General features: G+C 38.2%; 1 protein-coding gene across 46 annotated transcripts in view; it reads right to left on the bottom strand.

Moving 5' to 3' along the window:
- Window positions 1-27,059, bottom strand: part of LOC115434544 (neurexin-1a) — a 283,978-nt gene that overhangs the window by 10,578 nt on the left and 246,341 nt on the right. For 27 of the 46 annotated variants that reach the window (XM_030156529.1, XM_030156541.1, XM_030156539.1 and 24 more), the window contains 3 exons: window positions 24,063-24,152; window positions 22,434-22,753; window positions 2,972-3,059 (listed from right to left, as the gene is read on the bottom strand). In XM_030156529.1, the coding sequence (XP_030012389.1) occupies window positions 2,972-3,059; window positions 22,434-22,753; window positions 24,063-24,152 (498 nt within the window). The remainder of the gene's footprint in view (window positions 1-2,971; window positions 3,060-22,433; window positions 22,754-24,062; window positions 24,153-27,059) is intronic. The other 19 variants (XM_030156535.1, XM_030156544.1, XM_030156547.1 and 16 more) reach the window with 3 other exon arrangements.

Raw genomic sequence — 27,059 nt, 5'->3', positions numbered from 1 at the left:
TAAAAAAAAAAAAAAAAAAGACGTCTTGCAACAAAACTAAACAGCGAATGATGAGGATCAAAGGCAGCTGCAGGATGTAACCTTGGATATGGGTCACCGTGCAGCAGCTGCCCTCCATCAACCGCCTGCATGATGCCGATGAAATGAAGCAGGTAGGTAAGAGACATCCGTTCCATCTGACCCCATGCGGCTAAGCAACACCCTGTTCCATTAACTTTCGCGATGAAAACTGAGGTTGGTACTTGGAAATCAGCACCAGCCACATTTTCAACAAACTGTTCACCAGGTTATTTTTACCCATCTGAGCTCACATCTGTATTTTCTGAAGGTTGATTGGCCAACACTTCATACCAGCATTTAAATGAACAATATAGGTGTGTATGTGTGTAATATATAGGCTCTGTTCAGCCTTTCAGATACTTCTTTTACACGTGAAAAGTTGTCACATTAGATGAATATGCAAGATATTAGCAGAATTTAAATATACCTATATAAAAAGGTGAGGTGAGAACATATGGAAACCAAAGTACTTGGCACATTTTTTTTTTTCATGCTATAAGCTTTAACACTTCAGCGCCTTAACTGAGATAAGTGTATTAATGTGTGCCTATAATTGTAGTTACAGTGATATTCAGCTGTCAGAGCCCTGCTAAAGAGTATATGCGCTTTCTCTAAACCGTCCTCCTATTACAGATCAGATGTGTTGCAGCATCATGGGCCTGTGTATCCCTCCGTGGTTTCCTGAACCAAGGGGGAGGATTCAATTTGCTGCAGTATGATCTAATCTGAGCCCTGCCGAGTGATAAGCTCTACTGGTGCCGTTGGTTTCTCATGGTTTCCGGAGGTAAGAGAAATAAAGCATGGCAATAAGTAAGTTTACCCGATTGATGTCACTCAAAGGCTGATAGTGGTTGCTGTGGGATGTGACACCAGTGATATATGGGATGATCTAGAACTGACCTTGGGCCATAGATAACTCCCATAATAGTCTGTTTCAAAGCTCACCTCTTGGGATCACTTATGCACCAACATTATCCTAGTGTAAACATGTGCTGTGAAGCCTGAGCGCAAGGTTGAGAGAGAGAGAGATATCAAACGTGTGGCCTCTGCTTGTGAGTTCACAGGCAGGGGCAGAGCTGTTGCTTGAAAAATGATATATTATTGCTGTCATTAAAAGGACTTGGCTGAACAGTAATATGAGGAAGTAGTCCTTTATCAGCGACAGTGGATCCAGTTTTTTTATGCACAGCAACGCCGTCTGAGATGTGGTGAGTGCTTGGCAGAGCGTGTGAATCGTTCTGAATGTAGATATTAATCAGGATACGGTGTTAGACAGCTGCCACCCTGGGAGCCCACAGCTCTGGTGTCAAATCCCCTTCAGTGATCACAGAAGGAGAGGGATACTCTGCTCTGGGATTGTGCGTCCCTGAGCATCACACAGTTCGCGACTGATGTTTTGGCAGATGCCCTTGTCAAAAAATATCATAATGCAAGCTGCTTGTGTGAATCAGTACACAGACCAATCTCCTGTGTACACTATTTGACAGAGGTAGCAGATGTACATTGGAAGTACCTATTGTGATGCAGCCCAATGGGAATATCACTCTAATGTGCAGCATAAGAGCCAGAATTATAGGAAGACAGCACTGTGGCAAGTGCTAATCTTGCTAGTAAGGGCCAAAAGAACAGGAAGAGAGACAGACTAGAAAGTTGATAGTCTTTGCTGTGGGGCAGACATTAATTTAGCGGAGGTTTTATGACCACATACTGATCGATAGCACATCTAGATGGAGTGGGGGCCTTGGGTCTGGACTTAATTGTTCTCTGTGCTTCTCATCACTTCAGAATGCATTTGGAAATCCTTCTATTCGTAGGCGGGCACTAGGGTTAGACTTAATTGGCTTCCATGTAGGGCGAAGTAAAAGATTAAAAGTTTGGCGGCATTGAAGGGAACAAACAGTTTCGCATTCCTGATTTACCAGAGTAAAGCTGATAAAAGTGTCAGTATTTTAAAACATTCGAGGAAAATACACTTTGTGTCTTTGCATTTTATATTTATCAGGGCTGTGCAGTTCTGGGACCTTTTCATAAAGAAAAAAACCCTGATATGTGCCCAAAAACTATAATCTCTAAGGTGTGTTATGCACAGCTACCTCTGTTCGCGACAGAAGTTAATTAACAACATTGGGGACCCTCAATACTCCTTTGTAGAAATCAGCTTTCACACACTCCTCTCTGGGTTTCATCCTTCTTCGTATCATGTGTTAGAATAATGTCGGTTTGATTATTACAGGTATAGGTTTCTGTGAACTCCCCTGTTGGTGTTCTTACGAATGAGATGATGAAGAGGAATAGATGCACAATTAAAATACAGTGGTGCAGCTGTGTTGACATATACAGAACACAATGACAGGTATGGAGTTTTAGTTATGCATGCATCTCACAGACACAGAGCTGTTTGATGATGTACTCATTCATAACAAGAGCCAAAAAAAAAACAAAAAAAAAAACAACATGTCTGAGCCTTTTCAATTCAGTAACAGAAAATAATATGCCATATCACACTTTGGAGCTAGTGGGGTTCAACATTTAGCTAGGCTGACCTTCCAAGTTTGATTGTCCAAGGTAGCCTAAAGCTATCCAGATAAGCTAGAATGGCTAAGCTGCTTACATTAAATGACCATGAATACTATGAGAGCTACTGTCTTTTACACACTATACTGCAGGTTTATATTCTGCACATGCACCAGGCTATGGCACACAAGCACAATGCATACTTTCTAGTTTGCTGAAACAGTCAGTTCCCAAAAGAGGAGAAACTTTTCCTCTGAATTTTCGAGCTATAACTAAAACTCCAATCTGCTCAGTTAAAAGCTGTGTGCTAGCCTTGACTGCCTTAGTGGAGGTGGATTATGACACAGAGACACACTGACACACCCAGAGAGAAGTAGAATAAAAAGAGATGACTAACCTAACCCACCTGAGCTCGGCTCACAGGGATCAATGTCCTCATCATCACTCGGACACTCAGCTGATGCCACCAGCAAGTCGTCGGTTGTCTGAAAAGAGAGAGTAGAGCGGTGAGGGCATGAAATACTTAGCTGCATCAATGGGGTAAGATGGCTCCCTCTCAGAAACACCAACAATGGTGTTTCCAGAGGGTTAGGTTAAGGAGAGAGGGGAATGTGAATCCAGACAGCTACACTGTTTGGCTGCTGGATTTATCTGTCAACACGGTCACACGCTGCCTGGCGCTGTAGCAGCTGCTACACTGCTTTCCAGGCAACACTATCCTTACAGAAATAAGATCTGATTATTGAGGAACAAGGGAGGCTAAAGTTCACAGCACAATTGTCAAGTCGCATGCTCAATTTGTGCTGCAGTGTGTGGCTTTGCATAGCCCTTCAAGGGATCGTTAAGAGCCATCACAAAACACCTCTGACATTTAGAGGACAACCAGCCATGAAAGCTTAGAAAAGAGATTGGAAAACAAAGAGCAGGGTGACAGAGGTTTAAATCAATATATATTTATATATTTTTTTTATTTCTTTCAATGTAATTTCTTTCAGTGCAATTTTCAGTTAACCGTTAACATCTAAAATAAACCAAAAATCATGGCTCATACGGTGGTGCTTCATTATTCTGCTGCCACATCTACTCTGAAACCAAATCCATTTTAGAATGTTTTCCATGCACTTCCTCATCTGCCAAACACAATATATTTTACCCTCTTGGAAAATGGGAAAGGGCAAACAAAAGAGCAGAAAAATACACTGTAAAACATTATACCGCAATGTTCTTTTATAGTCTTGCTTCAGGCCATTTGATCAGCTCTGCGTTAAAGGTCATTTCATTTAAGCATAGCAGCCTCTTCAGGACTAGGTTACATTTTTGGATATGGAGCCCTGCTAAGCAGAATAACCTACTGCTATGCATTTACCCTTGGACCTATAGTTATTATTTTTGTGCTAATATTTTTAAACTCTGAACTGCAATACTACAAGAAAATATTAATTGCGTTTAAGTTTTTCGTACTCTGGGGTACGCGACAGCCACTAAATGAAAACACAAAATGAGGTAAGAGATGCATTAGGTTCCCAAAATGAAGATGGTCTCAAGGTTTTATTCAATTTGGGCTATTATTTCACTGATGTTTGACTGTGCATCAAAATACATCAGCAAGTTGGATTAGTATTGACTCTTTTTAAGGAAATTAAAGGTGATGTCATTTTGCTTCACATCCATTTGGCTGCTTGTAATGTGATTTTATTGCAACTGTAACATCATTTCAACATTCTGAACACGAACCAACATCATCTTTACATAATAGACCTGGAAATGATAGATCAAACCCATTAAGGGAGTTGTGGTGGAGGGCTGTTTTTGGTGCATCTGTGCCGGGTGAGGCCTGGGGAAGCCGTCCAAATGTAAATTTAATTTGCTGTGCATGAGGCTGATATACAGTGTCGGCCATCCAGATGGCGAAACCGCCGGATCCTGGAGTGCCACATCCATCACTTCAGCCTTGTGATTTGTTTTTCCTGGCGGGAGATCTTGACACTCTGCACTCACTGGCAGAGGTACGGGAATCAAGGAATCAATACTCTCTCTCCTCTTCCCACCTTACTACTCTCATTCTAACTCTCTACATCTCTCACATCCCTCCTCTCTTCTCTCCCTTCAACTCTGTCCTTCAGATTTATTTGCAAGTGGAGAAGCGGAAGCAATGTGATGTGGGAGTAGTAGATATAGGTTAACTCCCTACAGAATAAACCTAGGTGGAGGTGTATGGCCCTTTCATATTTATTTGTTTCTGTCTCCTCATTCAGGTCAGACAACTACATCATGAGGCCTCAAACTCTGTATCGACTCTGGGTATTACTGATTATGAATGTTTTTCTTTTACTCTATGTATTTTCTCTAGTTCCTTTTTTTTCTGAATTAAAGGTATGAAGGTCAAGTCTTGTTGAGGTTAATGTGTATTTCGAATCTACATATGAATAATTTTTTCTTTTCCTGAAAAGACTGGGGGGAAAAGTCATGTTATTTGAGTTAATTAAAAAAAAAAATATGTCTCACCTTGAAAATCATTTATGCAGTGGTATGAAAATGTGAGAGTTGCACCTTGAATGAGACTTTGAAATAAGTGGCTTATTCATAGCAATGCTATCGTGCAGATCTGTGTAAGTCCAATCTTTTTTTGATCTTATCAAAATAACAATCCTACTCTATACTTTTAAATGAATCTCCAGTGTGTATTGGATGTAAGCTTAGGAATCAACACTAAAATGAATTCACATGTTACTGAACATCAGTCTGCCACCCAGGATTAGTGTGTAGGTCAACATTTTGATGTGGTCATGACCTGGTTGAAATCCAATAACATTACCAATTCATGGTGTCCTTCTCAAACGCTTGGCTTCTTTTTCACCCGTGACAATTCAATGTGGGGTATGTGAGGGGCTTACCATGCAATTTAGTTACTGTGATGAAAACTGACAGATAGCTTGGCTAGACTGCGAGAAAAGGACATTGAAATCTTAAGATATTTTCTAAGGGAGACCTCGAATAAGAAAAGATATATATGCAACAATTTTATCATTATAGCGATTTTGAGTTATAGCAGTTAAGTTTCCTCATCTAAATGGTTTTCCAGAAATACTGTCTGTTTTGGAAAGGGTTCATTAGCTCAGCAGAGTCAGGTTTACTGATGCGGAGAGCATCATGCCCACAGGAAAGATGCTCCAATAGATAAGCGTATAAACAAGATGTACCTGTAGTTCATTTTATGAAGGTACTTCTAAAATGCTAAAAGCAAAGTCTTGGGGCTTGCAAAGCATCATTAATCTAGCGGTAAAGTGCTGAAGCCATGGTGAACCTACAGCATAGCTCATTTATCTGCTTCTGCTCAGAGCAGCAGAGAGCACGCTCCTATGAGATGCACTGAGAAAACCTGGGGAGACAGCCGGGAATACAAAATGTGAAAAAAGTACAAGACAAAGATACAGCAGAAGCAAACACGCTTTTCCTCTTTTTATAGAAATGTCATACATTAAGTAAATACTTCATAGATCAGGGTGCATGATATCCAAAGCTAAAATTCATGAAAAACATCTAAGCAGGTCTCATAATGAATTAAAGCCATCGACTGACCTTGGCTTGTGCACTGACTGTATATCAAAGAAAATGTGGACCAGGAAAGACAAACCAGGGCATGTGGACCCTGACTCAGCCAAAGAAACCCTAGAGCTTTCTTTAGCACTGTCATGCTGGTTTTCGATCTCTTACGATTGATAATGTACCTCCTTAATGAGGTGTCCAGGCCGAGCAGTAGTCTGCATGCATTCTCTCAAGCATAGTCAGCAGTTTTATTCTGTTGGGCACCTGGTTATCTACAACCCTACAAAACACTTCTCTGTTCCCTACAACGTGTCAAATGCCAGTCTAATAAGTACTGTATGGAGGAGGCTTTACTATAAAGTAGTGCATTTGTACACTTTCTTCATGTACTGTGTGTTTCCCCCTTTAATCCTGTACTGATGCAGGGGGGTGGAGGGAGGGGTGCTGCTCTTTAGGGAGACTGCTGTGCTGCTGCCCCGGTGCTCGAGAGCAAGAGACACCTTCTCTGTGATAACCTGTCGGCATGTCTCTGTGGAGAGCCGTGGGTTTTCACATTGTTTTCTCTCTGGTCTAATTTGATGAATGCTTTCTGGCACACAACATGTCTCTTTGGAGACGAGCTGAAAGTCAGGAGGACACTGAAGGCATCTGAAGGGTTTATCCGAAGCATGCCTCTGCTGTCCTGGTAATGTATTCCTCTGAGAATGCTTGCTGTTTTCTTTTGCCTCGCTGCTTTTCTGTTTTTCGCTCATAAGCCCTGTTTTGGTCCAATCTAAACTCTTGTTGTACAAAACTCTAACTTGTTATATTGCTGATTGGTGACAATAATAAAATAGATTGTTTTTACTCATTGTCCACAATTTACTGCTCATTAAGGTGTGGTGTAAATCTCAGTATTTTGCTTCCAATTTTTTTCAGAACGCCAAAAATGTGTGTGAGTAGACAGTAAATTCTGGTGTTATTGAGACATCAAAGAGAAAATGGCAAATCTATTACACACAATCATAACGCAAAAACACATCCTGTCTGCTACGGTGCCTCTACAAAACATCCTGTGTTTGTCTATATTTCATTTTTCATTTCTGTGAATGCATTGATCTTACTGTACACAAACCATTACATATAAGCAGCCTTGGGGGATGTACTGTTTTAAGACAGCGGCAGAGGAAACCAATCCCTGATACCAAGGGGGCAAAAAAACAAATGAAAATATCATACATAATAATTTTCTTCCAAACAAATAACATGTATGCATTTTACTCACAGGTGGAATGTGTAAAAAGTTAAATCAATGTCCAATTAATTTAAAACTATTGAATTTAATTGTTTTATATGCTCAGAATATCAGGAACAATTTCTACACCTATTTTCTTTGGAACAAATCCTGTAACATATATATGTCCTTTTGTTCCCATTATCCCATTATGTTGTTGAATAAGTCATATGGGTGATATGCACAAGAGTCCAATTTAACCTACCACTATAGCTGAAAACGTTCATCATATCTCGTCTATAATTGGCACCAGCTCTTGAAGCCAAAGCTCCAAATGCCTGAACAGAAGAATCAGTATGCTGTATATGTTTCCACACTGTGCCATTATTTCTCAGGCTGGCATCGATGTACTATGATAGTGGCCTGCTTGTGTCCAGATCTGACCAGAGCTATAGTCTGCACAGGGTAATTGGGGGGAGTTTGTTGTCCTAAGCTTCTTTCTTGCAACAACACATCATTAGTGTGCCAGAGAGAAAGAGTGGTACGAGAGGAAGGCAGTGGGACAGCAGATAGAAATGGATCATGGTTAGATAAAGGAGGAAGAATCCCTACCTATTCTTACACTGAGCTCTATACACCTTAAAGCCCTGATATACAAACCCACAGTCTATAACAACGGAATGGGGGCCTGTAGTCTTTATGATCCGAGCACACACACTCTATTTACCCATGGCAGCTATCACACTGCAGCAGCAGCTCTTATCAGAAAGCCTGATGACATCCAAGTATCTAACTTAGCACCCTGGAACTAGGTCGATGTTGATGAATAATTTAGTCCCAGATGCTCAATAGATTCCAACTGAATAACGAAGGCATGTGGGCCTCTAAGACTGTGAGTTCAGCTCAGTGTATTGCCTGGCCTTCGCCCACACTCTTCCTACTGCTGGTCTGCCAAGCTGTCAACATCATGGACTCACACAGATACAGACTTCAGCAAGGCTGCAAGACAATGGAATGGCATTATCGCTATCACTGTTGAGCTGTGGAATGAATAACGATGTATAATATATATAAGATGCTTATCATCTTCCAAACATCTTGATTCCAAGGGGTCTCTTTACCACTTAAAGCAAAACCTCCAATGCAAAGCTCTGTGGTGGCTCGACAGATTGCCAGTGTGACTGAGAGTGGAGTGATAGACAATAGGGAGGAAGTCTGTGGGAAAAAAGAGAGATATTCTCAACTGTATGCTCAATGAGAAGGATTTGCAACAGAAACTGCAATTCTCAGCAAATGGATGAACAAAGCTTCAAAACAGGCACTGCCAAAGAAACATCAGTCCATAAACACACCAAAAATATATGCAAACGTGCAACAAACAAGACCACAATTGTTGGGATGTCAGTGAGACATTTTTAGCTGAATGCACATTCACTTGTAAAATGATCATTTTACCGAGCAAGGCTGCTAACTATAATCTATGTAACTGCGCTATAATCTGTTCTCGCACAAAATGCTGTCTAGTTATGCCATAAAAGCAACATTATGTATGAAAAAAAATCTGTTTATGAAAAACATCTTCACTCCTCTTATTTGGAGGCTTAAGAGTCATTTACACATAACATATTTTGACTTAAAGTTAATATTTCCCACCCCTATGCTATATTATAAACCATAATTAGGGAAAAGACAGGGTGACAGACACTGGAGATATCTTTTGAAACGGCATTTAAAACGCTCATTGGTAATAAGCATGGAAGCCATTCTGAAGAAAAGTACTATGATAAACAAAACCATTCTTTCAAAAACAATCCTGACTTTTCTGCCCCTTAGTTTAAGACATAAAAACATAAGGTCACACAGCAATGTTTACTGTAAAACTGTAGTAATTACCTAAGGCAATATGTTTCCTACAAACAGGCGACTAACTGCATTCTCTAGGTAGTGTGATTCTTCAGAGCACCAGGAAATTCATGCCAAAGAAGCTGGTGTTTCTCAAAGGCAATTAGCTCTGAATAATTGGTATCACATCTTTCCATCTTTCTCGACTGCTTGTGTATGCTTTAACATAAATCTGGCTATTGGCAGACAGCTGTTTTCACTTCTTTACTTATGAGGTATCGTCCCCATTGGGAGAAAGGCTCTGCTTTATTTAAAACGAAGCAGCTGTTGCCGCAACTGGACCTCGGGCTGAGTATCAGAGTGCCATTAAAAAAAGAATGGTCGGAGGCTCTCCATCTCCTCCCCTGGTACCCACATGTTCCTGTCTTGCCATACATCTTCCTCGAGGCTTAAGTCACTGCACCCCAGACAGTCTAACAAGGTGCTGAGAGGCAGCTTTACACACCTGGTACACCCACAGCTCACAATATAGAAACGCTCACAGTTCCTTGCCAACAGCTAAAGAAATTGTTACATACCCTAGAAAACTATAAATTCATCTCAGAATCAGGGCTAAAATACTGCTAATATCACAAGATTTAGAGAATGTAGTGTTTGTTATATTATCACATCACAAATCTTGATTTAATCAAATAAGAATAATGCATGTGAGAGCTGACATCTGCAAGGAAGCATTTGATTTCATTACTAGTCAGACCTGAAAAGTAATTTTTTAATATATATTTTCTTTTTTTACAACTTTATTTTTATTGTTTGATTTCTGTACGTTACATAACAAACATAAGGGACGTTTGGGATACATTGACCATAATAAACCTTTGTGACAACTGTTTTTAGTAATGTGACACTGAAATGAAAATTGTCTATTTCTTCCATTTATCATGACACTGTTCTTCTTGAGTCCTCAATCTATGGGTCAGAATCTCCATCTCAAATATTCCATTCACTATTTGGATCCAGTCGTTAGTTGTAGGTGGTTCTAATCTGCACCATTTTTTGGTAATAGCCTTTTCACAGGCTGCTAATAGTATTTTAAACAAATATCTATCATTTTTTCTTACATTATTACCAACAATACATCCAAAATACATCACCAAACATGTTTTAGGAATTGCATAACCCAATATCTTCATAATCATTGAAAATACATTATCCCAGAATGATGCAAGTTTAGGACATAACCAAAAGACATGTGCATGATTTACATTGACATCTGCACATTCTCTCCAAAAAGGTTGAACTCTGGACACATATTTAGATGTAATTTTAGGTGCTATGAAAAATCAAATTATATTTTTCCAGCAGTGTTCCCTAGTTTTTTTTTTTTTTATATATTTTCAAATGACATTGTGGAAATATAATTTAAAAAAAAGAATACCTTAGGAATGTAAGATTTAGTGTCAAAGAAACAAACAATCAAAACAACTCACATGACTATGAGTGTTGTCATTTTAATTGCAAGCTTTGTGAATGGAAAAGCTTTAACTGAGTAAAATTAAAGGCTCCCTTTCTTTAAGGGTGATGCAAGGGACAGGTAGAGGACATGTAGCAGTGCAAAGGTGTTCTGTACAAGTAGATATGGATATGAGGTAATTACAATGCTCCTTCAGAATGTACACAGGCTGGTCCATGCTCTTGTTAAACACGGCGCATTTCGGTGCCCAAAGAACACTAGTGTGTGAGGACTCCTTTTCATGTGGCTGCTTCAAGGCAGCGCCGCACTACTTTGTAGATGTTCCTCAAGTCCCCCTCAGGACCCGTTCAACTTATTTTCCAGGAACAGCGCACATGGCCTTAATGCAAATTCAACACTTAGAGCAATGCATGATACACCAAGGTAACTGGGAAAGTTGTCTAGCTGCATGGGAGGAAATACAATTTTACAGTCAACGTGTGCGTCACACCATCACCATGCCAGTCACTGACTCAGAGTGAACCATGTGTGACTGGTGGGTAATTCAGGCCCATGCTCTCACTAAACTCAAGATGTTATATTATGATAAACAGTTAATATTTGGATTTCTAACTGAGCACGCTGCTTATTATTTATTATGAAGCACATAAAAATAATGTGTAAACAATATGGACGTATGCCTGAAGTCACCTCACTGTGCAGATACTGCTGCCAGCAAGTTAAACAGGAGAAGGCTGGATGTCTCTTGTTAGCTACATGCCCTAAATGATAAAATCTTAATATGAAATTCATAAGACACTATCAGCCTCCATCTACCTCCTACGCTCCCCCCCTTCTTGTTCTCTCATTTCTTCTCCCTTGCCTATGCATAAACACAGTTCCATAGAAGTATATTACATGGTCGACTTTGTCCCTCCCCCTTATCCTTGCTTTCACACTTCTCAGATAAATGAAATCTGTCAGCATTGAAGCATTTTCCCCTCTGGATGCCCTGATATTTTCGTTATCTGAAATCGAATCTGGAGCTCTGTGAGCGTCTGTAGCTCGCCTTGGTAGTAATCTGGCCTGAGAGCAGAGAACTGCCCAGGAGGAATATCATACACTAAGGATAAGCATGGGGAGTGAGGAAGGAATAACAATTACTAGAGAATGGCTTGTAATCATGATGCTTTCTATCTAAATGCTAACATACCAACACTTGTCATTTTGGGAAAATAGTCTGGCACAGTCTAAAGCAACGATGTAATTCTTCATCTTCATGTTCTTTCCTCTCAAAAATCTAAAAATAGATGACAAATCTAAACATGTGCCTGTGTGTGTTTTGAGAAAGAAAGAGGAAAAGGGAAAGAGATATGCAGCTCAGCTACAAATCACTGTCTTCCTGACTTTACCTGTGTCTTGACATGCAGTCCCAGTCCCTCATCAGGAGACAGGAACAAATTTGTCATCCTAATATAGATGCCATCACTGCTGAGATGAATGCATTGGGTCTTATTCCCATGTGTAACGTTTGCAAAAACATGACATGAGGAAAGAGGAAGAGCTGCTTTGCCCTACAACAGCAGACCGGGTCGCCTGTATCTCCCACAGAGTGTCGTCATAATCAGATTGCCGTGCGCTAGGTCTAAATGTGTCATTCACAAAAGCAGTGTGACCACTACAAACTAGTGTGTAACAAATTCATTCACTACAGAAAAAAATAAAAGACACTGTAATGAAACTGGAGGTGAAAATCATTATTAAATCAAAATGAATGTAAGCATACACTGAGTACTATTTATGAACCACACTGAATGATCTTAGGCTCTTAACAGCTGTAGCCTTATTCATAACAGATGTAGCAAATGTAAATGGATGGAAGACAATGCCTTCTTGTTGTAAAGTTTACTAATGTTCTTTCTCTGACTTGCAGACAGTCTTGCTTTTCTAATGAGGCATTTGTTTTCGATCATTTGAAAGGATTAATTATGCTTTTTTTCAGTGGATAACAATTTGCTTGCACTTTGGATTTGGAGTATGGGAAATTTAAATATGACTTGCAGTGCTTAAAACGTGTACAATAATGAAAACATGACAAGTTTGTTGTTGACAGTTTCTTAAATGAAGAGAGCTTGACATAGCTCAGTGAGTTGTGAAGCTCCCTGGCATTCAGCCCATGTTCATGAGTGCAATATATAAACCACCTGATGGCAGAATGTTACAGGAGGGAGCAATGCACAGCAGGACAAACTGTTTCTTATGTTCAACAGGTGGACTACCACTAATGTCTGTTTCCATAAACCAGAGGATCAAATGGCCTAAAAAATAAATAATAATAAAACATGTAACGCTGCTAGCATCAGTGTCTCTTGTACACACAAACCAATACAACAGAGACATCATTCACACTCTGTAGGTTTCATCATCCAAACAGGACAATCAGACAATCTGTAGTCTATGTAATGCTGCCAGAAGTAGAAATCCTGCTAAAATGAAGATGCTTCTCTGTTGACTGCCTTAATAGCAATCAGTTTGGACCTGTCTTTAACAATTTAACACTTTATAAACTTAAAATAAAGGAGCCAAAGAAGAACAGACATCCCAGTGCCTCAGCTGGCTAATGTACAGATGTACCTTCTGCAAACAATCAGGAATGGATCTGCTGTAAAACTATCAAAATTAAAAAAAAAAAAAAAAAAAAAAAATGTTATGTGAAGACAGACATTAACACACCCTAACAAGTGTGTGTTAGCTCAGGAAAGGTGGACTGGATGTGTGAGTCACATGGACTGTGTGTGTACAGCACAATGTTGAAGGGCAGTTTCCATAATAGCCCCTGGTGAGGCTAAGATGATGGATATGGTCTGTCGCTAGGAGTGAACGCTGTGAGCCCTGGGCCACCGCAGGTCTACAACGTTACCTTCTTTGCCATCTGTCAGCACTGGGTGGGCACAGCCCATGACCAGGCCTGGGGCATCACACTCCAGGACCACCTACAACAACACACACTTCACTTTGGGGGCAAGGTTGTAATGTTTGCAAGACACACAAGTGCTGCAAGCAAAAGCTGTCCATCTACATACCCTGCAATTTAACCTTCACTTATTCTCACTTCAAATGATTGCGTTACAGATGCAGCTATTCAAATAGCTATTCATAGTTTTTCTTCAACTGGTGACACCAGGCATTTTCAAAAGGGCATGAAAAACAATAAATATAATAAATACTAAAAAAATCAATAGTGCACCTGTCAGTGAAGCGAGTCATTTCATAGCTATTGCTCATTTTCTCAATCCTAGAGTGTCTAAGTCGAATGATGGTCAACCCCATGCATCTGCATTGCAGGGGAAACCTTATCCTGAGGATGATTTCTTTCTGTGAATAATTGAAGGCACTATAACCTCATACAGCACTGACACTCAGACTAAACACTGCAGTATATCTCTAAGTCTGTGAGCCAGTCAACTTTAATATCCTGGAAAAAATAAAGCTGATCCAACATGACTGCACCCTTGCTGATTAATCCCTTGCCTTGTTAATGTAGAATCTTGTGTGTTTCCTTAGTAACCTCACCGTTTCTGCTTTTAATTGGTGAGCATGTTGAGGTAAGAATAAATTGGATGTTACAGCAAAATATAAGGAACACACACATCTTCAAAACTGTCAGCAGTTTAAGCCAAGGAATCTGTTCCTTTTGTCATATCACTAAAAGTAAATGTAGATAAGGACAAAAAATGAGCCACAGACAATTGCTACAGAGTCACTAGTGTTTTAGTATTTTATTTGAAAGAGCAAGTTCACTTTTTCATGACATTATCTTTTTCAGATGGCTGTTTCTTGCTGTTTCGCCACATCTGTCAGAGATGTGTTGGGCAGACCCTGCATTTCATTTAACTGTCATGGGCTTTCACTGGTGGCCAAAATTGTAGCCCATTTACGTGAAACACCCTGTCTTAAAATTGCTAGATGCACGTCTCATCCTTCCCCACCCCTCTTCTTTCTATCCTGTCACTTTCTAATAAAGACACAAAGCAATAAAAGACAAAGAACGTCCCACCATCACAAATTCAGCATTGGAGGAAGTCTGTGTTTGAGCCATGATGACAATGTGATCATGGCTCAAACACACACCTCCTGTGATCATCACATGGCTGACACCAGTGCAAACACAGCAGGGTATAACTCCCAATGGGGGTAAAATGAACAAATAAAGTAAACCTGTCCTTTTTATTCTTCAGTAAAATGAGCAGAGGTAGGATTTTTTACTACCTGCTACTCTGAATGCAATTCTGTCAGGTATATTATACTTTCATCCCTACGATTTGATAAGAAAAGTGCCTTCTGACTAATTCCATATAAGCCTATCATTCAAAAACTATTTCAAATAGTACTGTGAGCAGTCTGTTGCTAAGTAACTTGTTTAAAGAGCAGGTGAAATATAATACTTGGAAACCGATGACCGTCATAAAGTGGTTGATTTTGAATAACAAAGTCAGGAAAGTCAGCTTTGAGGGTTGTATTTGTTGTGATATTATTATAGGAAATCAGCTGAAAGCAAAATTAATTTCTTTCAGATCAGTGCGAATATTGGGAAGTTCAAATATACTCGCTTCTTCATCAACACAAGGGAATCTGTGACATGGATACGTAAAATGATGCACTTTAAAAAAGAAGAAAATGATGTATTATCCATTTTAAACTACCCAAAAATAAAGGCAGATTAATCCTTACACTCGAGTCTAGGTGTCGTATCATATAACACAATTAGAGAACCTGCACTGCATGTGTGCCCCAGGAGTGCTTAATACCCAAGATAAGTCTCAGGTCTGAATATTGATGCATGCAGGATTAGTACTAAATCTAGGATGTGCAGACTTATTGCAGCCTTAGCTTGTAAAACAATAATCCCTACCAGTATCAAGACAATCACAGCTACGCCTAAAGGTAGCACCAGATTCAATAAAGAGACATAGTGCATGGATGATTATAAAAGAAGAGAAGCTGCAGACTGAGCAGTTATTGGGTACTAAGTTGCAGAGGATTTTTCACTACAAGATTACTGTGACACTAAGTTTATTATGGTGTATTTGTAAGAGTCAGCCAAGGAGGCGCTTGGTCGTACCTAAACATAGTGCTGAAGGTGTAGCAGTGCAGCATGTCAAATCTTCGTTTATCCCTGTGAATTATAGAGAGGCTGGGTTGGTGCCCTTCATCTCAGGGACCAAGACAAACACAGCCACTACAAACCTGTTCGGCTGGAACCGAACCATGTGCTGCGGGTGCAAATGAAATGGCCTGCGCAATGTGTTTTGAATGTTCTTCACTTTCCCTCAACGACCATTACGTCCACCTCACCTAGGGTTAATTCACCGATAGTGGGGCCAATTGGCTATTTGGTTGCAATGATGTGACTCTGTGGCAATTTATTCTCCCTAGAAACAGGCCATTATCTGCATTTTTTTTTTTTTTTTTTTTTGAATTTCCAACCGGCAACAAACTATAATAAAAAAGAAATTGTACTTAGCAAAAAAGGTCATGAAAGAAACAGAGAATGCGGTGCGTCAGGTGGGACTGAATAGTACTGCTGTGTTTAAAAAAAATATTGTGTTGATAGTGCTTTAATACTTCTGAGGGAGTGAGGGCTGAATCGATAGTGCTTCTACAGGCAAAAAGTCCACTTGTGTGTCCAAAAGTGTCAAGCAATTGAGGTTAATATTTCTGATAGAATATGAATGCTAAATGTTAATATTTAATTATTCATAGCACGCACCTGGCTGTAGTAAAACTCTTCAACGGGTTACATTAAACTGAATACTAACAAGGCATTAGGTAAAAAGAAAACAATTTCCGTGTTTTGCATACCTGATCTGGCCTCTACATTGTTGTATATACACAATAGAAAATTACTTTTCTGTCCTTGTGCCTTTCAGTGATGAATTCAACTTTTAGAGGATGTTCCTGCAGACAGAACTGGTACTGGATGGCAGCCTCACACTATGACCGCTCACGAGATTTATATACTGTATGGGTGCTGGACAGGGTTGATAATACAGAGCAATGCAGGTGAGGATCCATCACTGTCAAGAACTCTCAATGGCTGTTGGAGATAGCAGGCTTTTGTCTTTTTTTTTGCTGGGAGGGTAACAGCTACATAGGGGACAATCTCTTATCTCTGAGTGGTTTTGATTAAGCATCATCTGGTATTAAACACTGTCTTTCTTCTGTGTGACATTTTGTCCAGCACCATCAAAATACATTATACTTTGTCTGTCTTCCGCATTTTTGTAATTTTGGTGCAGACAACAACAATTCCAAATACTTGTATCTTTGCAACTTTAGTTTAGGTTGTTTTTTTTTTTTTAATTTATGAAAAAGAATAAATCACCATAATACATTTGTTTTGTGTCAACAGACAGTCTGGACTCTCAACGTGCAGATACTCAATAAATATATATATGTATATCAAATTTTCCCGAATCAACACAAACAAAACATTTTTAGCTGCAAGAAGAAAATAACTCTCTAATTATTGCTATAGAAAATATTTTTCAAAAACATGAATGTAGTGCAAATCATATCAGATGAGAGGAGAAGATTTCTTGGGATGCGTATACAGTGGGTGATCATTGTTTTTGACGCATACAGAGAAGTATTATGGTTTAATTGGATGCAACCAAGCACTGCTACAAGGAGCCAGCACTTCATTAAAACAGAATAGTCAGGCCCATACAGAATAATACTCCTACGCAGGCCAGGAACTATAGCATATGACTATAAAGAAACTATAGAAAATTATAGCCAAATGTGCAATGTCTTTAACTTAACACATGATAGAAATAAAGGTAATGTCAAGACCAAATCTTATATAAACACTAAGAGCACATGAACAAAACTTCTTACTCATGAGCTCTGCTTTCTTTATTGGAGCAGTGTGCTTTAAGACGATAATATTCCTCTGACTAAAGCATGAGTGGACACCAAGTGGTTTGAAAAGAATGACATTAATATAATGTTACCCATAAGCCAGGGCCTGAAATATTCAATAACAATGTAACCCCAGTCGAGCATTTGGAGAACTCTTTGATAGGGAACCTGAGCAGGCAGGTCCCCCCTAGACCATTCCATATCATTATACTAATGATGATTAGCTCTGAATTTACTCTGCAGGAGTTAAGTGCATCAGTAAAAGGCTTACTGTAAAACTACACAGCCAGATTTTTTTTTTTTCTTTTTTTCGTGGATTGTACATTTCTTTGTCCGTTAAATTGCACTGCAATTTAGAAAAATAGGACCAACGGCCCTGTAGCTTACCGGCCAAATTAAAAGCTTTGGGAAATGTATCCAGATGCCATTTATTATCACCCAGTTATGTGTATTTATTATATTACAGAAATAGCCCATGTTTTGGTCATATTCCAATCAGATCTGTAAAAAATTCAAATTCCAACTTGATATCATTGATACTTACTGATTTATTGTATCAATCCACTTCCTATCTCTTATAATGGGAAAATTTTTCAAAGAGGCACCAAATCCAGAATCAGATCGAAATAATTTCAATACCTTGTGTTGACATCATCATAAAGAAGCTGTATGTATGTATATTGAAGTCAATCAGAAATGTAGTTTGGGAGAAGAAGGCGATTGAAATGTTTTCCCCGTAACAGCCCATGTTAAATTTTCCATAAGTTCCCGGATCCAGAAGGAGATCCTGATCAGCATGTGGACATTATGTTTTGGTCATCTCCCCATCAGGGCTGGACTGTAGAAATTTACACTGGATATTATTTATATTTACTGAGTTATTGCATCAATCCACTTTCTATCTCTTATAATGGGGAAATTTTTCAAAGTCGCACCAAATCCAGAATCAGATCCAGATCCAAATGACAGACGACGACAACAGACGATGACGACAGACGACAACGACGACGACAGACGACGACGACGGACGATGACGATGGACAACAACGACGACGGACAACAACGACAACAGACGACAGACGACGACGACGGACGCCGCATGACCACAATAGCTTACGGCCTGTTGGCCAGTAAGCTAAAAAGAACAGGTCATCGGGCTAAGTATTTAGTTATATGTTAAACCATGTGCTGAGGCGTTCAATGTTGAGTTTACTTGTAAGAACACTGATCATCAAGACTATTTAGATCTTCCTTAATCCTGTGTTGACAGTACAGCGGCATGCATTTACAACAGGTTAAAAAAATAAACTTAAATATTTGCATCTACCCTCCACTGTTCAAACTCTTGTTTCAGATCTCAGTTTTATTTTGTTTATTATTTCAACTCCAGCTGCTCTTGGAAAAATTGATCTGCATTTTCCTAAGCACCATTTTCACTGAGCTCCAATAGGCAGAGGCTGATACCGCCGCTGCCGGTCCATTTCCACTGGGACCAACCATACTAAAAATGTTCATATCCCAGTAATGTAAGGCTCTTAGGATATAAAAGCACTCGCTGAATTGTGTTCTCCATCAGCGAGGAGATGGAACAGCTGGACAATGATTAAAATGCTGACTATTCAAGAGAAAGGACAGTGAATGCACCATCTCTTTTTACAGAGGTCAGGTGCGGGTGTCTTTCTAAGTGTAGTGTCCTGAGACAGTTATGTCCTACCACAGCAGCTCTCCAAGGGAAGGTCGTCGCATCGGATCAGACTGAACACACTGACATCTCCCAATGCACACATTTTACAAGCCTCATTCGTCTCTCCACCTACCTCACACAACAATGACCTTTTTTTTTTTTATGTATGAATGCGTTAAATAACCCATAAAGCATCACAGGTAGCCTTGACTAATTTTTGCTTGCCTACACTTTATATGCTTTACACGTCTTTCCTGCAAATCTGCCAAATATTCCTGAACTCATCACCGACAGTCTGTGCTCTTACAAAACAAGCAAAATCAGTATTCATACCCTTCACGTAAAAAAACAGAGAGATTCTAATTGTATAATGCAATGTTTACATCAAAACAAATAGCTGTTCATGATAGTGAGGCAAATGGTTATTGATTTTTTATTCAGGGAGAATCTGATGAGCATAAAGGCATAATATCAGCCGCTAGCACACAAAGTAAGGAAATTAATAGCGGTAGATTCCCTGCGTATATATTGCATATCTCTACTGTAAATCATCACCTTCGTTTATATATGGTTATTTCTCCTGGCCTGGGAAAGACGGGCATCCATCTTACGGAGCCTGTTCCTATCTGCCAATCTCTTGGTTCCTTGGTTGCAATTTATAACACTGCATGGAGCTTGGATATAATTATAGTCCATTGTATGATATTTCGCCTGCATTACATGCTCTTGCAACGGTTCAGAAGTCATGCTGAGTCTGAGAGAAAACCATTTCACTGGATCAATATTTATTATTGTATGATTTGTCAGCATCTGCAGACCTTTACACAAACTGTTATGATGGTCTCAGTTCAACGAAAGCTAATGCAACGTGGGGTCTTCACTCCTGCATAAAAAATTGAAAACTAAGTACAAATTATTTTTTGGGACTTTGTCATTAAATGTAGAACATTGTGCTTAATTTAAAAGAAGTGAACATTTTGTTTTATTTCCACACTGTGTTGAAATGATCTCAACAAAAGACCGACTGTGAAAACAATTATATAAAAAGGGTTAAGGAAAATTATTTCATCTGACTTCCTCAGACACTAATGCATCTCATTGTTGCAGCGTTAGAATGTAAGGGCAATTAAATGTCCTAAATATCTTGAAAAGTACTGAAACATTAATCAGTATTAATTATATTCGGTCAAACTGCAAAAGACAGAAAAAGTAAGTATGTCAAAAAGAATTAAAATCAAATAATTTGAATAGTGTGTGTGTATATTTCAATATGAAGTTAAATCCACACCCTCCTGGAGATGCTATAATCTTCCTTTACTCAATCCGATTAATCCTAAATGAGTTAAATCCAAAATGATTTTAAACTATTTTTATGAAAGCTTAGTAAATCCTGATTAAAGGGTCATTTTGGTGTATGACTATGCTTAATTTAAGCTACTGTGTATATCCTTATGTGTGTGACTGAGAGGGTTAGTTGAAATTCTATATGTGTGTTTCACTTTGCATGTAAAAGTCGAACCTATCGTCCATAACATAGTCCATAAAGTCCACGTTGAGAGCGTTGTGCTACATAAAGATTAACCCATAAAGACCCAAGCAGCTACTGGCGATCAAAAGCATCAACTGATGTAACTGTTTAACACCTGTTGATCCACTAATTCTATCAGTAATGTAAATAATTGGTGTAAAATGCAGTTTGTCATCTTTTCATGGTCATCATATATGACCCATTTGAACGTTCAGAGGCTCCGTAGTGAACGTGGAAACACCATCATCTTCTACAACATTGATTCACCAGTAAAAACCATGGAGTTGGATCAATGACAGTGGATGGAGACACTTGGATTTACATTCAGTTAATGATATATTTTACTAAAAACTCACTTTTTCTTTTCCTTTCTCGGTTTCTGATATAAAAACCTTCCAATTTACTCTGAGTTTTTATGAACATCTACATGACTGGTGAATTAAATATAGGAAAATACATCATTTACACTGACAAAACTCAAAATAAGGGGGATAATATTCTAATAAATGGCAATAAATCATTTGATAAAGGTTGAATATAAAGAAAAAATAATTTGGGAAGTGCCAAAAAAGTAGCAAGGGGTCTTTATGGGTTAACCTACTATCAGAACATAAGTGATTAAAGCACATGTTCTGATAAGACAGACACATTTCCTGTGGGTTAAGTTCCTACACTTATTTTGTACATTAATAAAGACATTTCCAGCATTGTCACAATTCCTTTTTCTGATTGCTTTTGTAGAAGACTAACATTTCTTCTGTTGACCCAAATGAGTCAATACCATCCTCTGTTCAAGTGCACATGTATTCTGAGATCTTAATGACGTTGTGTTAGCATATTTGCTGGAAGCTGAATCATAGTGGTACCAGTAACATTTAAAGAAATGCCACATAAAATAATCTTTTAACGCTAAGAAGCGATATTATGGTAATCAGCATTTCTGGCACATTATGTTATATTTTGGAATGTGATGCATGGGTAAAAAAAAATGTGTCATTCAAACTTATATTTAAACAGCTTTTTGTATCCAGCGTTTATCCAGTCAACATTTAAATTGTAAAATCCATAGCTGTTGCTCCTAGCGTTTCTTCCATTCTTGGTAAAGCTCTATGTGTGAGGGACGGTTCGATTGCCACTTCACTTGATAGGACACACGCTTTGTGTTGCATTGTTTAGTCCCTCATTGTGACATTTGAGAAGTAATATGCTCCTGCAGATGCTGCACTGCTCATGCAGGACAGATAAAGATGATGAAGCACCTCTATGATAGTTATCAAAGACACACACACACACACACACACACACACACACACACACACACAGACACACACCATGGTGCCACATCTGATTGCACAAGGAGAAATGCTCGACAGTCAGCCTGTGGTGCTGTTCCCAATGGTGAACAATGGACTTAATTTCCTTCCGTTTTTAGGTCGGAGGACTCAAGGAGAAGAAAGACGTGACAAGCTAAAATAAGACAGACATTCCACAGTGTAAAAGCATATTGATGGAATCCATTTATCCACCATACTCCATGCTGTTTAGGGTCAGTGTTTTATAATGAATCAGGTCAAAGCAATAACGCACGAAGTAAAAAAAAAAAAAAAAGCATAGAAGAGGAAAATAGTTATCAAGCATCACTTAAGAACAACCAAATAGGTGATTTTACCTGCTGAGGCTCTCGTGGCGTCGTCTGTTTGACTCGCCTGCTGGACGCTGTGGTCGTGGTGATCTCCATGATTGATGTGGACGTCTCTGAGCGATTAGCTGTGGTACTTGACTGTGGTGTGATAGAGGAGGGTGACTCCCCAACAAGCCGAACGCTGCCCTGGATCCTAATGTTGGGATCTCCTTCGGCAGCCATGTTGAACACTTTCAGGCCATTATAGTAGAGACCTGAAAGCTGGCCCTGAAAGGATCGACTCCGGTCTCGTTCCCAGCCCCCAATCTGTATAGTAGTTTGGCTGTTGAAGATTGTAAGCTGCCGCCCTGTGGGAAAACAATGTTACATATATACAAAAATGTTGAACTGTGGGCTCAGCTACTTTTAATGAACAGGAAAAAAAAAAAAGACAGAAAGACAGATTATTTGCCCAGTGGCTAATGGGACCAATAAATTACAGGTTGCTGAAGCAAACCCTGGTAATTTATTGCAGTTATAATGATGAGATGTCTATCGAAAGCAAAATATCAAACAGAAACACAATGTAAATAAATAAATAACGATAAATAAATAAATAAATAAATAAATGCAGCTTTGCTAAAAGGGGAATCTAATCAGAAATATAGGGACAATATTATAATGCAATGAGAATGTAAAAGATTTAACTACACATAAGACATAACATGAATTTTAAAGTAATATGAACAGAATATTTGTTTGCAGGGAAGGGAAAAAAAGAAAAACTACAATAAAACTAAATACATATATTCCAAAGAATTACATTTTGGGATTTACAAACAGCAAGCATGATAAAAAATAAAAAAAAGACTTCCTTGTGAACATCCTTTTAGCAAAAGCGAACAAGAGAAGAAAAACAACAGAAAGAATAATAATAACAATAAAACTGATATATTTGGGCACATGGGAAAAAATAAATAAAAGCAAACCAAAAAAAAATCAATGAGAGGACTTTTATAAAACAAAACAGAAAATAATGATAGGGCTCATTTCACATTTTAAGTGAAATCATGAATTAGTTATTAAAACTATAAAAAACAAAGCATGCACTCAGGTTTTCTTTTATATTACATTTCTTTTATCTAATCCCTACACATATTTACAATGTTAAAGGGACTCAAAATTCTGATGCCAATTCATATTGTATTCTATTTATCATGGCTATCATTTTAATCAGTATAGATCGAATGATGCTTAACTAAAACATACAATACAGTATATGTTTCAAAAGTGTGTGAAATAACACTGAAATCAGCAACTAATGGATGACTGATCTGGATCTTTTAAATTTATCATTTAGATGTTTACAGCAAAAGGCTACAGTAATTTATAAACATTTTAACAATGCTGATATTACATGAGTAAGTGGATTTAATTCATATTTACAGTCCCTTTAACCTTAAGTTGACAATAAACACGTATTAAAACAGCTGACAACTATAAAATAAATACATTATTATCAAAAGTATGAAACACTACAAACTAAATTTAACTGTTCAAATCATTTTTATTTTAAGTTTAACTGAACATTTATTTTAGGTTTATTATTTACAAAATAGCGGTACAACTTGTTTATGTTCAAATTATTTTATTTAAAATTTTAATCAATGATTTTACCTTTGTCGAGTAGCCATTCGTCAACTACTCGACCAAGTCGATATGGGATTCGCTGTCTAGCAATCGCCAGGCGTTCGTTATCATTGTTGCCTTTAAAGTTTAAAGAGACATTTCATTGGTTACAATCTGTAAGGTCAAAGGTTAAATGTTCATACTTAATGCTGGAGCTATACAACTGCACAACGTGTTTTAGTAGGTTTTATATATTTAAAAAAAACAATATTTACTAAAACAATTATTTGAACAAACTTCAAGCATTTTATTTTATTTTATCCAACAGATTAGGCCTATATTAATTGAAAATAACTAGTACGCTAATGTTTCATCTAGGTTAATAGCTATGTTATAAACCAAACCAAATCACACATTTATACATTTCCATTACAAAATCTTTACCAAAATATTTCCATCCCATTTATCTTTTCCCTCTATATCTTTTTAAAAGGCTTTTAAACTAGTTATCCATTTTCAAGAAGAACATCATTTAAATTTATTGTTGAATCAACCTTTTATGGTTTAAATGATAAAACAATTTAACTTTAACATATTACAAATACCCACCCCATTTATGAATAGCCTAATTGACAGGAAATAATCAGCTAATTGCAGAATACAACAGTTAACACAGTATACATTCACAGCATCTAATCAGAGAAAAGTCAGAAGACAGAGTCAAAGCAGGTCCATACACTGTAAAAATCTTCAACAAAGTGGCTTTGACAAAAGCTATGAGTCATAAAGAAGCAACAGTCACATTTTTGACATATGTTTTGTGACGTCAGAGCTGATGGAAAAGTTGTGCTCTAATAGTATTCACAGAATATGCCAAATAAGTGTCAGAGGAGAAGGGGCAGCTATGGGAAAAAAACTCCACTCCTAGATTTGAGGGACACTTTGGCATTAATGAGGGCAAACTCTGCATCACCCTTTTGTCAGGGCCAATAACCTCTCCAGAACAGAAGACTTTCAGCAAAGTGGCACTGTCGCTGAGTGCTTTTCCCTGGTATTGTCTGCACAGATTGAATTCAGTCCGCTCCATTCTTCCGGCAGATTGACAATGTTTGTCCCATCAACTATATTAATTCACTTCTGGCAGATAAAAGATCCGGTAACTAACCACGACTTGGCGGAGAATAGCTTCCGTATAGGAAAAGATCACAGACGTGAAGGAAAGGCAGTAACCCTGTAACAGATGCACGGTTGGTCTGATGAAAGGTCTGAGAGGTAAGGAGACGCATAAAAAGAAATGTTTTAATCGCATCGGCTTGAATTACTGTAAAGGATCAACTACAGAGAAAAGGGTTTAAAGCTTGTCTATACAGCTCATGGAATTTGGCTGCGGTTGATTGTGCCAGGTCGCAGCACAAAAGGCCTATGAAAGAGATTTAGTGAAACAGTTCTCCCTCAACACTGACGTGGAATGATACATACAAAGCTGTACAGGGACACCGTGTACATGATTTAATCTAAATGTCCAAATGTGATTCAGTGAGCCAGAATATGGAGACAATGCACAGGTATATCGAGTGATACAACTCCCTCACACACATACACTCACACACACACACACATCTTTTATATTTCATTTTGTTTTGGAAAGTGCAAGATGCCGCTTACAGTGGCATCATGAATTTCGCATTTAAGCCTATAAATAATGCCATCTTTGAACTGACACAGACAAAACTTTTCAAACTCTATGTAAAGCTCAGTTGTGCAATCAAGAGTGCTCAGTCAGAGTGGTTAGAAGGTATTTGTGAATGCACTCATGTTAGAAACAATAGTTTTGCGGTTGCACAATCCTGACGGTGACTAAGAGTTACTGAGGAATATATTTAATTTATGCTGTTGTTAGAAAGTCACCAGGCCTCTTCTAGGTATGGAAATGCAAATTACAGCAGCCTCCAGTTGCTCTCTGTTTATGTAACATCTACCGAACTGCGTGAATTAAACACCCAGTGTACTTGTGTTACACCAAACACCTGGATCTCCGCACCACCTAATGCTTCCTAAGCACTGTGTTCATGCAAGAAATGTAACAGACAAACAGATGAATAAACAAACAAGCGCACATACACAGCTGCACGTCCTTAAATTCCGAATGTGTTAAATAATGAATAATCCATTAACTGCAGTTGTCATGGAGCATTCATGGGCTTTGTTAATTCTTGTCAGCACCATGTTTCAGTCATGGGGTGTTAGTTCTGTCACCTCTGTGTTTCCTGTGACTGTGACACCCCATCTGAGGAGAGGTCAGCATCAAACTGGGCTCTGGAGAACAGTTAGCCTACAGCTGCTAGTAGGACAGTGAGGACAGCGGAGGATGATAAAAGCTAAATATAGTTCAGATCGACCAAGACGCACTTGTTTAAAATGGATTTTACCACATGTCCTACTGTATAATCATTGTTTTCTGATTGCCTCAATGCTTAACTAAAGACCCAGTGCTACTTTTATGGCACTTTCTCTCTATTTAACCTTTTTTAAGAGATTTATCACCATTTATTATAATATTATCCTCTGTTTTTGGTATTTTTTTTCCCAGTGAAAATCATGTATTTTCCTATATTTAATTCATTCATTCATTCATTTCATTCATTTGTTTGTTTATTTTGAGCATTTATAGTATACAAGCAAATTCAAAATTCCCCCCAAAAAATCATTCATTTATACTCGAAAAGGAGTGGGGAGAAGAAAAACTTATTTAATGCCACCCCCCATTCTCATCATCAAATAACTGAACATAATAACGTTTTAAATACTCACTCCTGTCCTTCGACTTCAAGCCAGAACAATTCACTAATAATAATAATAACAATAATAATAATAACAATAATAATAATAATAATAATAATAATAATAATAATAATAATAATAATAATAATAATGATAATAATAATAATAATAATAATAATAATAATAATAATAATAATAATAATAATAAGAAGAAGAAGAAGAAGAAGAAGAAGAAGAAGAAGAAGAAGAAGAATTCACTGATTA

The sequence above is a fragment of the Sphaeramia orbicularis genome, chromosome 15, assembly GCF_902148855.1.
Source record: "Sphaeramia orbicularis chromosome 15, fSphaOr1.1, whole genome shotgun sequence".
Classification (NCBI taxonomy): domain Eukaryota; kingdom Metazoa; phylum Chordata; class Actinopteri; order Kurtiformes; family Apogonidae; genus Sphaeramia; species Sphaeramia orbicularis.
This window is presented reverse-complemented; position numbering and strand designations above follow the sequence as displayed.